Source organism: Haliotis cracherodii, unplaced genomic scaffold (genome assembly GCF_022045235.1).
Source record: "Haliotis cracherodii isolate W230 unplaced genomic scaffold, xgHalCrac1.p SCAF_5, whole genome shotgun sequence".
Taxonomy (NCBI): domain Eukaryota; kingdom Metazoa; phylum Mollusca; class Gastropoda; order Lepetellida; family Haliotidae; genus Haliotis; species Haliotis cracherodii.
Window position 1 is genome coordinate 38,207,300 of NW_027266308.1, and position 14,130 is coordinate 38,221,429.

General features: G+C 41.1%; 2 protein-coding genes across 2 annotated transcripts in view; both read left to right on the forward strand.

The window, feature by feature from the left end:
• The window catches only part of LOC139444300 (Golgi resident protein GCP60-like), a 30,336-nt gene extending 23,192 nt beyond the window's left edge, over positions 1–7,144 (forward strand). The window contains exon 9 of the mRNA XM_071225232.1: positions 440–7,144. Coding sequence (XP_071081333.1) covers positions 440–651 — 212 coding nt within the window. The 3' untranslated portion in view covers positions 652–7,144. The remainder of the gene's footprint in view (positions 1–439) is intronic.
• Positions 7,145–13,206: 6,062 nt separating this feature from the next.
• LOC139444415 (dynein light chain Tctex-type protein 2B-like) lies at positions 13,207–13,737 on the forward strand. The gene has a single exon (XM_071225387.1). The coding sequence runs from the start codon at positions 13,207–13,209 to the stop codon at positions 13,735–13,737; it is 531 nt and encodes a 176-aa protein (XP_071081488.1).
• The last annotated feature ends 393 nt before the right edge of the window (positions 13,738–14,130 follow it).

Genomic DNA, 14,130 nt, shown 5'->3' on the forward strand with positions numbered 1-14,130 from the left:
TGAGGATCAGGAGTCGGATGAGATTTGGGATGGGGAGTGAGGTGAAATTTGGGATGGGGAGTGAGGTGAAATTGAGGATCAGGAGTGAGATGAGATTTGGAATGGGGAGTGAGGTGAGATTTGGGATCAGGAGTGAGGTGAGATTTAGGATGGGGAGTGAGGTGAGATTTAGGATGGATGGAGAGAGGTGAGATTTGGGATGGGGAGTGAGGTGAGATTTGGGATCAGAAGTGAGGTGAGATTTAGGATCAGGAGTCGGATGAGATTTGGGATGGGGAGTGAGGTGAGACTTGGGACGGGTGGTTTATGGTGACATTTTGAATAGGTGAGTGAGGTCAGACTAGGGATAGGGAATGGGGTGTGACTTGTGATGGGAGATGAGATCAGACTTGGAAGGCATGAACACAAACTTTATGTCACATGAATCTGTTTGTTCCAGATGTCAAGGGAGATATTGAGAAAGGGAAGAAGCAAGATAATCGTCCACCGACAGATGAAATAATTCCAATCTACCGCCGCGACTGCCATGAGGAGGTCTACTGCGGCAGCCACACCTACCCCGGGAGGGGTGTCTACTTACTGAAGTTTGACAATTCCTACTCATTATGGAGGTCCAAAACTTTGTATTACAGAGTGTATTATTCACGGTAGGGGGCAGGGTTGGCACCAGTAGGTAACAAGATTCTGTGTGGGTGATGAGGCTTGAGTGTGATGATCTTGAGTGAAAGAGATAATATATGACAATACAGACACAATTGCCCAGCACCCTTCCTCTGTCACACAAACTCATGTAGATAATACACATGCATACCCTTGATTTTCATGTTTATCACACGGATACCAACTTACTAGCAGGAATTGCTCTTGAACAAATCTTTAGACTAAATGGAGCCAAGGAGTGCATAGATTAAATGTCTTCATTACTGGTGGGAACACATTTTTATGCTACATCTTTTACGATTATTTTTCTGGAAATAAAATAACATATTTTGAAGTCTTGTTTTATGAGTCAATAGAAGGGTAGCATCCATTCCATATCTGACACTATTGAGATATGGACCGACTTTAAACTGAAAGTCAGAGTTACTTCCCTTTCTATGTTGACAGACTTCAAAGCTTTTTTCACTTCTGAATAAGTAGATCAATTTGGCTGGAAGAGAGAAAAAAAATCCTCCTTTTTTACATGTGTGAAATGGATCTCCCAGCTCATGCAGCTATTTAATTAAAAAATGTTACAAATTTGTAAATGTTGATATTCACAGAAATGATATCATATGTGTAAGTGGAAGGGTGTTGGTCATGTCCAGTATTTAGCTCTCTATCTGGAGACAACCATGATAACAGGGATTTGTTAAGTGTAGTTGGCATCTGGGCAGTGTTTTCAAGATAGCTTATTGACCATAATGTTCTTGAATGAGCATGCTTTACACATTCTAAAGTTCTTGACACACAAGCTTGAATAGTTTGATTTTCAGGGCTTGTTTATCTTAAATTGTTTATAGCTTAGATCTACCCGAATCTCAGTATAACCTAAAGTGAAAGATATGGGTTGGGGTGGAGGGCTGGTCTTATGCCTGATACATGTGTAGCTTATTATTACTTCCATAAAGGGCAGAAAGATTTATAAACTCATCACTCATTTATTGCCAATGTATGTACTTGTAGGGAGGAAGTAAAGAGTTCCGTCTGTTTGAGAGCAACATGATCAAGATATTCATCCTTTGTTCTATAACTGCTGCTCTCATGTTGTCATGAATGTACAAGTAGGTAAGGGAGCGGTTTTTCCAACTGTGTGGCTTTCACTGAAACCATCACCATTAGTGTTAAAATGTGATCTGGCTACACCTTTCTGCTGAATCAGCTTATTATTACCAACACCAGTGTCTTTTGATCATGACCATACACACAGCATTTGCTTGTTGTACCCAGGAACTGTCAAATCGCATGAATCTGGATGGTAATTTCCATCCAGATTTACAAAATTCTGGATAAATGACTCATTTGTAAGAGTTCTGACGCTTTGTGGATACATGTATGCTGCTCAAAAGACTTTAAGGAGAACCAGATTGTTTCATATGACGATAGTTAATCTGTCAGGGTTGGTTGGTGTTGCAACATAGCCTTCCAATAGTAGGTGTTGTTTAACTTGTTTTGAGTAGGATATGTTTTCCGTACAGTAAATGTCCGAAAGGTGGTTCTGCTTGCCGACAGGGTCCGGACATGGGGTGACTATCGAAGGAGTGATGCAACAGTTCCAAACGTGATAAGAGAATCTACTGTCCAACAAAATAGATTTACTGTTATTTTTCAATATGACAAGTACTTACAAATGCTGGGAAGTTGTGAAGGAGATATGATTATTTTCTCAAAATTATGAACATATTCTGAATGTAAACTTTGCAAGGTGTATTTGTTATCACTACAATGGGAAAAGTAAATGATTAATGTCTATTGATACTGACAATAGATCAGCATCGATGTTCACTATGATATTTTAATGTGTCTTTGGTAATTTGCCATCAGACCATGGCCAATTCCGATATATATCGCTAGCTCACTCAATCATTACACTTATTCCGGAACAGGATCTCCGAGTGTTATTGTATCGGGTTAAACCTTTGTGTGAGTGTGGTCAAGTAAACATACATTACGATAAACATTCACCATTAGATGTGTATTGCTTCCATGGCGAAATACAAGACAACAGTTCACTATTTATGTAATTATGTGTTTTTCAATCTTCAAGTTTTGCGCTGATTTCTTTTGATGTTTGTAGACTCATGTGTTATTATTTTTATAAGTTGTGTTTTCTACAGTTCAGTATGCCATGTAAAAAGCTGTGTGTAACTAACCATTTTGATAGCTTAGTCAAAACTTTGTAAAGTCAAGACGTTCTAGTCTGCCTTCTCAGGTTTGTGGGTCACAGCATTTTGGGCATTTTTCAGTATTCTGAAACAACCAGAACATCATCTTTTTAAAATCTAACCTGTCTTTCTGAAATATAAATTGTTATGAAGTCGGCAGTTATACTTCATTTTTTTCTCTTTTTCTTTCTGCGAAGCTGTGACTAGTAAGAACTGACTGAACTTCTTGAAGCTTGAATAATTTCTGTGACACTAACCTATTAGTCCAGTCACAAGCTGGTCTTATATTCATGCACATGTGGAGGGGGGCACGTCTAAGGCGCTGTGATTCGCTGTGCAGAGTTGCGTCCCTTGGGCACGCCAGAAACCTATGATTGTGGGTTCGAATCCCGGTTCGCCCCAATTATGTTTCTAGGTTTGTCAGCACCATACCTGTGCTCGTGGGTTTTACTGAAGTGGTGAACGTCTGATACGTGCATCAATTTGGGCTTTCCTCCCACATTAAGCTGACACGCCATGATATGACTGGAATACTGTTGGAAGCAGCGTTAAACCCAACTCACTCACTCACCTATCTCATGGAGAGAACAGTTTATGTTTGAATGTCGATTGAATGAATGTGGGAAGGAAGAAAAACTCCAGGCTGAAGCTCAAAAGTAGTCAGTCTTTGAATGGGTTCCAAGATAGGTTTTGCTTTATGTTGGGTTTTGTAGAGGAGAATTTTCATCCTATGTTGTACAGAGAGGGGTTCAGGATGTAGTATGGTGATAACATTAGTACATGTATCATGTTATAAGATGGGTGGCTTTCCTTGTTGCCACGGATACTTGTGTATGTCATGATTGTCCGGCAATTCCAGATGTATTTATTACATTTCTAACACTTTCTATTTATTGTCCATCAAACATCATCACACTGTTTGAAGCAATTGTGGTTGCATTGGTTGTCTGTAATTACTGAGGGTTTTCTGGAATTAGTATGAGCTTTTTCATGCTTAATTTTATATTCTTTCTCGTTTGCCTTTAATTCAAAATTGAACACATGTTTTTAGATTGGTTGCAAGCCATAACCATTAAAACCTTGTTATATACATTTTAAGTGAGGTACAATTTGGGATATGACAAAGTTCATTTCAGAATTGTCTCCCAGTATGTCACATATTTAAGAGGGAAATGCCAGTCTTCATTTAATAACTTGTTTAATATTTTTTGTTTCTAGGAATAAATAAAGTTGAGAAAGGGCAAAAAGGTGGTTTCCAATTTAAATCATAATTATCATTCAGAGTTGTTTTTTAAAAACACTTTCAGTCTGATCAACTCACAGAAGGTTAAATAGAAATTAGGTTTTTTTTATCAGTGTAGGCATGATAGGCTCATAATCGAATGTAAATTAAGAAAACAAAATGATCATATCACATTATCAATCTTTCAGCGTCAATGATGTGACACCTGGTGTGTGTAGAAAGAAGTGTTTTGTTAACTGTAGTAAATGTTCTATTTTGTGACTAAGGCTGGTTCCTGATGTACCACAAGTACGGGGATCACAACACCAGTGATGTGAAGTCATGTACAATCATCAATCCTATGTCTGCAGCAATCACTGCTTTCAGATGCCAGAAATATTATCTGTTATTATTCTTCAATCATATCTGTCCTTGTACATGAAATACAAGTTCACCCAGCATTGAATGGGTACCCGGTAGGATGTGATGGCAATGTGGTTGTTAACCTTCTAGCACCTTACCAGGCAGCTTGGTTTGTATGCTCCCCAGGGGGTTGAGAATGATTGTTGAGTGCACACTGATCCAGTGACCGGGGTAATGATAGCGCTTTGATCATGCCCCTGTGTGGTGTGGAAATATGCGCAATGATGTGGAAATGATTTGGTATGGAACACTGTTACTGATCTTGAATGGCCACGACACGATCCCAGGGAGGTTGTCTTGGTGCTTCATGTGACTGCTCAGTTGATTGAGCCATACATGTTTGTGAATTGTGACTTTGAGTCATAAATTGTAATCAGCATTATTATTATACTGTTTACATAGGGATGGACATGGTTAAGACGCATTGATGTGAAGTATTCAAGTACAAAGCCAAACATCTAATAAGCATCAAAGAACAAAACATCCAATAAGAATGAATGAAAACGTGTAATGGTTTTCTGACAGACATATTGGATAGTATTTAATTGGTAAGCATGGCATGATAATACATAAATACATTCTGGTTTCCATTTTTGTTTTGTGCAGTATTTGAAGTCATTTCCCTATTAATAAGTAATAATGTTGATAATGTTATTGTATAGACGAAACATCCACAAAAATCCATCTTTCTGGTTATGTTTTTTTACAATTAAACAAATTCATTTTTGTCTATTATAAAAGGTGTTTGATTGTAAAAAAAACCCATAAGATTTTATTGTTAATCTGTACTTTAGATTCTTGTGCATAACCATCTGCTTAAATACTTGTCTCTCATTACATGGTGTTATGTTACTCATATAGTGTGTCCTAAACACAACCATTTTGTAATATATTCCATTTCCATATCGATTTTACTTGTCCTTGTGTTTGTTACCATGGTGACATTGTCACTGTTCTGCCTTCATTGCTGTGTTTATCACCCTGCATAGAGTTGCTCATGGTTTTCAATAATGAATACGCATTGTTACACACATAATTGGCTTGTACTGTGAAGTGCTGAAGTCCTCAGCTAGATCCTGTACAGCAGTACCCATTACTATAGTACTACTCAATGTAACTGGTATACCTGGCTATCAATCTCATTCAAATCAGATCTTAGTTCTTGCTACTACAGCTAAACAAAGATCAGACCAATCTTTCAGAATCCTTTACCAACCAATGGAATGGCTGACAAGAAGTCAACATTAGCCAATCAGAAGGTAGCTTTCTAATGCTTCACGGCACTAGTTTCAATCTGGCAACTGTTTTGAATTTGAAAACTGAACAAACAAACGTTCTGGAATGGCTAATAGATGACCTAGATTGTATGGATTGAGTCATTAAGCCTGTAACTGTCATTCGGAATGCACCTGTTTCAATTTTTGAGGTTGCATGATTAGAAAACACATTCTGACTGTCTCTTTCATGATCTGGTAAGCGACCCCTATTTGGTCAGATGAAAGGTCCTTCTGAGGTGACCTGTAATGGGATGTCCTCCGATATTTGTTTACTGGTAGCAAGAACTAAGATCTGATTTTAGTGAGATGGACCTGGTTATGGGGTTGTAATGTAGCCTTGTGGTTCATGTGTTCACTTGTCTGGGTGAAGATCTGGGTTTGAATCCACCGATGGATGGTATAGCCTTCTTGTGTCCTCTGCAGTACCCACCCACTTTGGGCTGTTGCAGTGTTGTTGGGCTCAGTTCTAAGGTTCATCCTGTCCTTGATATATTCATAACACTTGCTCATGATATATCGGAATCGTCTTTCATTTTGCTTTTATTCCCACAATAAATTGAAATTAACTAGTGTACCAGATAAACATGTGCAGGAACTTTTAAAACTGTGTTAAAAGCAGTGTAAGGAGATTTGAATTAATTCATTGACCATGCTTCAGACCATGTATTTATGATATGCTCACCTGTTGGCTAGCATGATTTGTACAATTGGTGTTCTGCAATAGTGGGAAATATATATTCTAGCTGAATAAGACAACAGACAATGATTTATAACATGTCTAGGTCTTACATTTTCTATGCTTGGTTTATGGTTTTGCCAACCTTAATTATTGAAAATTCAGAAGAAAATAAATGATCAGAATGACATATTTAATTTGTTTTATAAAACTGACTAAAGATCGCCTTGACAATAAAATGACAGTGAAATGCTTGTCAGATTTAACTTTTATAATGTTTATAAAGACCCAAACCAGAACAAGAATGATTTTTTTATCAAATGAAATTTTGAGAAGAAAAATCCTGTAATACATTTTAATTTTTTATATTTTTTTTTGACTTACCAAATATTTCACTATCAAAATCCGGAAGCCATAAAAAGATAGAAAAAGTCGGACCATACTGACAAGTTGTTAAGGTACCGTATTGCTTCTTATGGGGGTCGCTGCAGGGACTTGGTGGTCCATATATGCTCGTCTGGTTACTATCATGCGCGTGTGTTCCTTGTGAAAGCAGCTCGCACCTGCTCCCATGGCGCACCTGTGTGGTGTGTACAGTTGTGGGTGCAAATCACGTTGACCTTGTGACACTGTACAAATTGAGAGTACAAGGTGTTGTAAAGTTCTGTTGTTGCATATTAAATATATTTAAAGATTGTTGATGTTTTCGTATTTTTGGGACTTTGGTACAGGTGGATTGATTCTATAAGATACCACAGACACTTGGGATTAAACAGGAAGGGGTATAACACACTTACTTTCCCTGTTGATTGACGCCTGCGAAACTGTTGCAATATGAAGGACGATAGGGGTAAGACGGGAAATTTCAAAGTTGTCGTTTTAGGATCAGCAGTGTGTTATACTGTCACGATTTGTCAACAATTCATTCACTCGACGAGGCATTGTCGGTATGATGCTCCGAATGGTGATTTGAGGGAGCCTGTCTTCAGTCAACGTGATCGGCAGTCTATGTCGTCTCCCTATCATGTCCCAGACGTATGGGGGAGGGGGTGGGAGGTATGGGTTCATTGCTGCCATGGCATTCTAAGGATGTTGTGCTGGAGGTGAGCATGGAAGACAAGACGTCGACCCACACATCTTGTAAACGGGACAACAAAGGGTATTAGTATATTGTCCCGATAGTACTGCCCAGTGACCATTCCTTGCACAAAAGGGATCGGTGTTCGCTCAGTCAAAGTGATGCCACCCCACACCATCACCGATCCACCACCAGATCTCTATCGAAGTCTCGGGTTGACATTGTCAGACACGACCACACCTATGAAGTGAATAGGACTATTCTGGAAACATGACACATGACCAGTTTCGACGTTGTGTACACCATGACGTCTTTTGGCATTATGATGATTTGTGGGCATGGAGAAGAACTAAATGTTGACGATTCCTAATCGTCTGACTCGTAACTCCAGTAGCCTGATGAAAGTTTGCAGCAATTATTCGCCGTTTGAGCTCTCCGATTTCGTACAGCCTCGCTTCGGATCAATCGATCCTGTACTCTTGTCGTTGGTCTGAGACACCCAGAACGGGGTCGATCGTCAACATTTGGGGTTGGTTGGTACCTGTTCCATAGTCTGCTAATCGCAGACTGTGTAACAATGAACGTATTGGCGACTGCACGCTGACATCTGCCGGCTTCCAGTATGCCAATACCCCGTAGACGTTCCTCGTGTTGCAGACGCCGCATCGCTAGTTATCATAGACAAACAATGAATGAAATCAAGTAAATAACTGTACCACTGTAACTGTTAATTAAGCAGAATCAATAAGACTGAAAGAAATAATGGCCAACGGAAATTTATCGACCTTCCTTAAAAGTAAATATCAAAGTCTGGAATGACACCCTACGTAACCGCCTCCGAGGTCAAGTGATAGAACGTCCACACGGAGAGCTGAAGGTCTGGGGTTCAATACCCGGCCTCGTCATACCAAGAGATGACGTTAAGAGATGGTACTTGTTGTTACCCTGTCTGACGCTCTGCGTCGACTGGTCGGCTCGGAGTGGGGTATCCATGTTAAACTGCGGCATGGTATGTATATCAGTTGGCTAGCACTATAAATCGGCACCAGTCCGGACTAGTACAGACCCTTAATGCCGGGCGCCAGGCAGGGTAACAACAAGTACCATCTAAAACGTCTTTTGGTGTGACGCGGCCGGGGATCGAACCCCGGACCTTCCGCTCTACGGGCGTACGCTCACCCCCGGAAGTAGCGATGTCGCATTGTTGATGAGTTTCGGAAGATCACTGCTTTGGACACTATTTCAGAACGTGAGTGAGTGTGTTTTACTGTTTAACAGTTACAGTATATCACGGCGCGTCAGCTTGTTGTGGAAGGAAAGCCCGATGTGTATCAGGCCCTTGGCGTTTACCAAAACCAACGAACAATGATGACGAACCAACAATAAAAAATTGGCGATTCAGGAATTCGTATTCTTGCACGGCTAAGAAGGGTAACTCCTCCTCATCTCGAAAACGATGAAATAGTTATTCGATATCATGAACAGCAATGTTTGTTATTCTGTGTTTTATCATGACGTTTCACTAAGAATGCGCTAAATTGATGTGTGATGTTAATGTGTGAAATTGGCATGCCTCAAATATACTGAACCGCAAAAGAAACGTCACCCCAAGTAACATTGCATGAAAAGCTGTCATTTGAATATCTGGGTAATTTTTTCAAAGTTTTAAAAATTTAACATTACCTTGTAGATGACAATAAAACCGATCGCCCAAACGCATCACGGCAACGGCCATGGTAACCCGATGCACGTGAGTTCCGTGAAAATTGAAATGCACATGCGTTCCCCCATTTTTTGCCCTATAAAAATCCACCCAGATTGGATAACATTCATTCGTTATTGAATTGCTACCACATGCCAAGATTGACAAGAAATCAGCGACATCAAGCCCTTGGACTTGATTGCAGCTGGAGAAACCGCCCGGCAAGTAGCCAATGCATTTCAAGTCACCACCCGACGTCAGGATCGTCAGATTGGGCAACAGCATCTTCAAGATCGCTTTGTTACTGCTGTAGAAACTGCTCTGCAGACCAGGGGACAAACCAGGGACACATTAGTAGGGACACCGTGCGTCGACGATTGACAAGCAGACACCTCAACTGTCGCAGGCCACACGGAGGACCCATTCTGACACCACGTCATCGCCGGGACCGTCTTCAGTTGGCAACACAGCATCAGCATTGGCGCCACCAGCAGTGGAGAAGAGGCGTCTTCTCGGACGAGGGCCGTTACTGTATCTCAACAGCAGATGGCAGAGAGAGTCTTGCGACGCCATGGGTAACGTTATTCGGATGCTTGTTGTCAATCCCATTGAGGACCTGTGGGACGAGATTCAAAGACGGCTGAATGACGTCCGACCAAGGCCGACAACTGCAGCTAAACTGCGTCAGGCGTTCCTCGGAGATTGGGCTCAAGTGCCTATGGTCTTCCTCAACCGCCTCATCTTTTCCATGTATCGGCGTTGCACGGCGGTCATCAATGCACATGGCGGATACACGAGATACTGACTTGTGATTCCATTTTCTCAGAGACTAGTGTTGTGTTTCACTTTAAGAACATTTGACATTTTAATTTCAACCTATATGATCAGCTTTGCCAAGTTTCATCTTTTTAATATGTCTCAAAGTATGTTTACAGTGTTTGGACAAATAAGGTTTCTCATATATCTATCCATGGTGACGTTTCTTTTGCGGTTCAGTATATTATTAATAAAATTGTGTCGGCAAGATTTTAATATAGGCCCTAATGATATTGTTTATAGGCTTATTACTATTTGGATCTGATTTTTCATATCCCCAGCAATATCAAGTTTCCACTTGAGTTCAAGAGTGACCTGGTGTGTGTCCACAATAAAGGTTGTAGTGGTATCATTTCGAACCAGTTGTGTTGACATAAGGATTCATAATTTATTCCATTTTAGCTGATATGCTATCCGGCTGTTTGAAAATAAGAGTTCTCAGTCATGTAATATTTCCCTCAAATATTTGCGATTGATTGTGAAATGTAGTCATTCACGAAACTACACCACGTGAGTGAACCCTTTTATTACCGTCTCCGCCACGCCATGTTTTTACACAGACCTGATCTTGTCCTTTTTGATGAATCCAATGAAATTATTTATATCATTGAACTTTTTGTCCTTTCTGGCACTAATGTGATTGACTTGACAAAATTTGGGAAAAACATGGCAAATATGCGAACCTCACGCTTGCATCCCAAATACCAAGTTGTCTGACTCCTCATTGTTCTTGGTGCCTTAGGTTTGGTACCTCCTAATCTGTTGACTGACAGTCGGCCCTTCTGACAATCTGGGTATTGCAGAAGGCTGCAGTGTAGGGATGTCGACTAGGCAGCGCTTCCTGGGCTACGTGTAGAAGCGGCAAGGGCCCTGAGCTGATGATGAGCCTAAATAACCTGTCTGCCAGGATCACCCAAACCCTTTTTGCTGCATTTTCTGTTTTAATCTGTGGATAATATCCTGATCTATCTTCACGGTGTCTTTGTGAATACAATTAGATGACTGTTCAGTTTGTGGAGCCCAAGTTCACATCGTCACGTTAAGTAGTTGTTACCAATAAATTCAGTTACTTTCATTTTTGAATTATTCTGTACTCAAAGATAATGTCTTTGGTTCCGTTATAATAAACAGCGTCATATGATCAAAGTTTTATTTGTACGTGCATGAAATTAAAGATAGTAACAGCAGTGAGTAAATCCCTAGCGATAAGCGATAAGCATTGGAAGTATGTCCGGTCGTAAATCCTTAGTGAGTGAGTGAGTGAGTTGTGTTTAACGCTGCTTTTAACAGTATTCCAGTTATATCGTGGCGTGTCGGCTTAATGTGGGAGGAAAGCCCGAAGTGATGCAGGTCTTTGACGTTTACCACTTTGGTGAAACCCACGAGCACGGGTATGGTGCTAACAAACCTAGAAACATAATCGGGGCGAATCGGGACTCGAACCTACAATCATAGGTTTCTTGCGTGCCAAAGGGACGCAACTCTGCACAGCGGCGCCTTAGACGACTGGGCCACCCGTGTCCCCTGTAAATCCGCAACCTGTCCCGCAATGTCAGTCGAACTGTAATGGACTAGCATGTATAAGGTCGACAGGCAGCTTCTTTATCAATATCTGACGTGAAAGAAGTTAATTGCGTATCAGTTATCTGGCCCAGTTCATCAGTATTTTGTTGAGAGAAAACATACACTTGAAAATTGGATTTTACCCAAAAGTTAGAAACGTTATCAAAACGTTGTATAAAAGACGCCGCAGCACAGCAAGTTAATGTTCCAAACACATCTATGGCACCCGTATTAAATACATCACCATCGAATAACGATACCTTGTTTGCTTCATATTGAACTACCATCAAACATGGGTGTATACTTTCTTTTGCCCGGCAGTGTATCTCAAGTCGAACAATTTTGTGTGTGTATCTGTTCTCTGGCCGAGTTTATCGGAGTATTTTTTGTATGCTTGTTATATCTGTTACGCAGTGTTCCAGCAATATCACGGTGACCTAAAAAATAGTCTTAGGTCAAATAAACCTGGGATTGGTATAATGTTCTTGTATTTTAAGTAAACGCAGCAGTCTGAAATATTCCATATCACAACTGCCTATAATTAATCGAGTCCAGTGATTGATACTATGGACAATATTCCACGTGGGGTATGATCATACGCAGTCAACCAAATCACCGAGTGTGACCACCTGGTCCATTAAACATGGAAGCACGGGGGGCTATTTATTATGCCCAGGTCCACAGGGGGTCTTAATATTTCTAGGTCTTTAGTTACGACAATTATTCCTCTAAACAAAGCACCTTTCAACAGTTGATATCAAATATGTAATCTTTCGGCAAAACAGGACAGGTTAAGTTAATTGTAATTCCTTGTACGTGACATTTCCACATTTACAAATAACAAACCAGCCTAACAATCCTTATTCATTATACAACATTATTCTATTTCACAACAAACTATTTAATGGACGTAATGCAAGAGTAAAGAATGGCACAATGTAGTCAAACAAGAATGTCGAGCAATAGCTCTCAATTCTATTAACATGACGTTGAGCGACCTTAAATAATAAAACAACAATACCTCGGCGACTTTTATGAGTGACAGGCATATCGCTTGCAGATCGACCTTGCGACCAGTGAGGTACAGGTGTTTACGACAGGTGAGCGGATCAGGGCGACCACAATATTGACTCAGGGCGGTCGGGAGGGGCGGGGTCGCACTTTAATTGGGCTCTGTCGAGGGCAAATCTATCATTGTCGAGAGCGAGAGAAAGCAGTCTGAAGATCGCGGAGGATAGTCAAAGTTGGGTGTCAGTCGTCTCAACAGTTCAACGGGGATTGGACCCTTACAGGTGCTGTGTCTTTGAATTTTCAATCTAGATGAACTTTGACAGCGGTTTTTTAACTAACGATATTTAATGGGACAAAAGTGGCCAGTTTAGACAGATTGGTATTAAATTTAAAGTGGTTTACACAATTTGAAGTCGGTTGTCATTACGATCCTTCGTGACGTGTTTTCCGGCAACTGAAAGTTTTCCAGATAGTTTCCAGGACACATTTCATCACACTCAAAGACAACCGTCTACCCAGCAAAGGACTGAAGCTAATCTTCTGCGACGTCTCTTAGCAAGGTAACCACTCCGCGATGGACACCGGAAGTAGAAGACCGGACAGGCGCAGAACGTGGTCCGACAGGATGAGTGACAGAAGCAGCAGATCCGACACCAGCAATAGGACCCGTTACTCCAGGCTCAAGACCCGGCTCCGGGCCATGGTGTACTCGCGAACCTTCGGCGGCCCGATTGAGGAGAAGGTCGGCTATGAGAATACCTACAAGATGGAACCGGAAGAGGAAGGAAAATTCTCCACCCGGAAGTGCCAACAGATCATATACGGCATCCTGGAATCCTACCTTTCCGGGAAGGACTACAACAGTAAAAGCTTCCCCCATCTCACGAAGACGCTGGCCGACCTGATCAAGGAAAGGGTGAAGACCTCCGGATTGTCCCGATACAAGATCGTGTCCTATGTTACAGTGGTAGAAAAGCGTGAACAGGGTCTCAACCACGCCAGCAGGTGTTTATGGGATCCCAGCAAGGACAACTTTGCCTCGGCTATGTTCGAGACGCCCACTTTCTCTGTTGTAGGGAACGTGTTTGCTACGTATTATGAGTGAAAGTCCTGATGTGTTCAGTTTAACAATCTTCAGGAAGATGTTCTGTCTTCATTCCCTCGAGGTTGATTCAGGTAAAGACACATTGCATTAATGCCTGTGATATTGAGTGTGTCATATAACACTCCTTAATAATGCAAACTGGCGGTTAAACTATTCACCAGAAGAGAGCGTGTTGGTCGGAATATGTAGAAGGTACAAGGTGTTTAATGTGACCGTTCCCTTACATCCTTGTCATCGTGCCCCGAAGCGATCTTAGCGCCACCATTCTTCATCGCTGACTTTGAAGCTGAGCATTTGGTCTTCTATGGGGAGATGCTGGAAAAAATAATTAGTCCTCAACAGAAATCGTTCAGCGGACATGTTGGATGTTCTGAAATATATTATTCTAAGTCA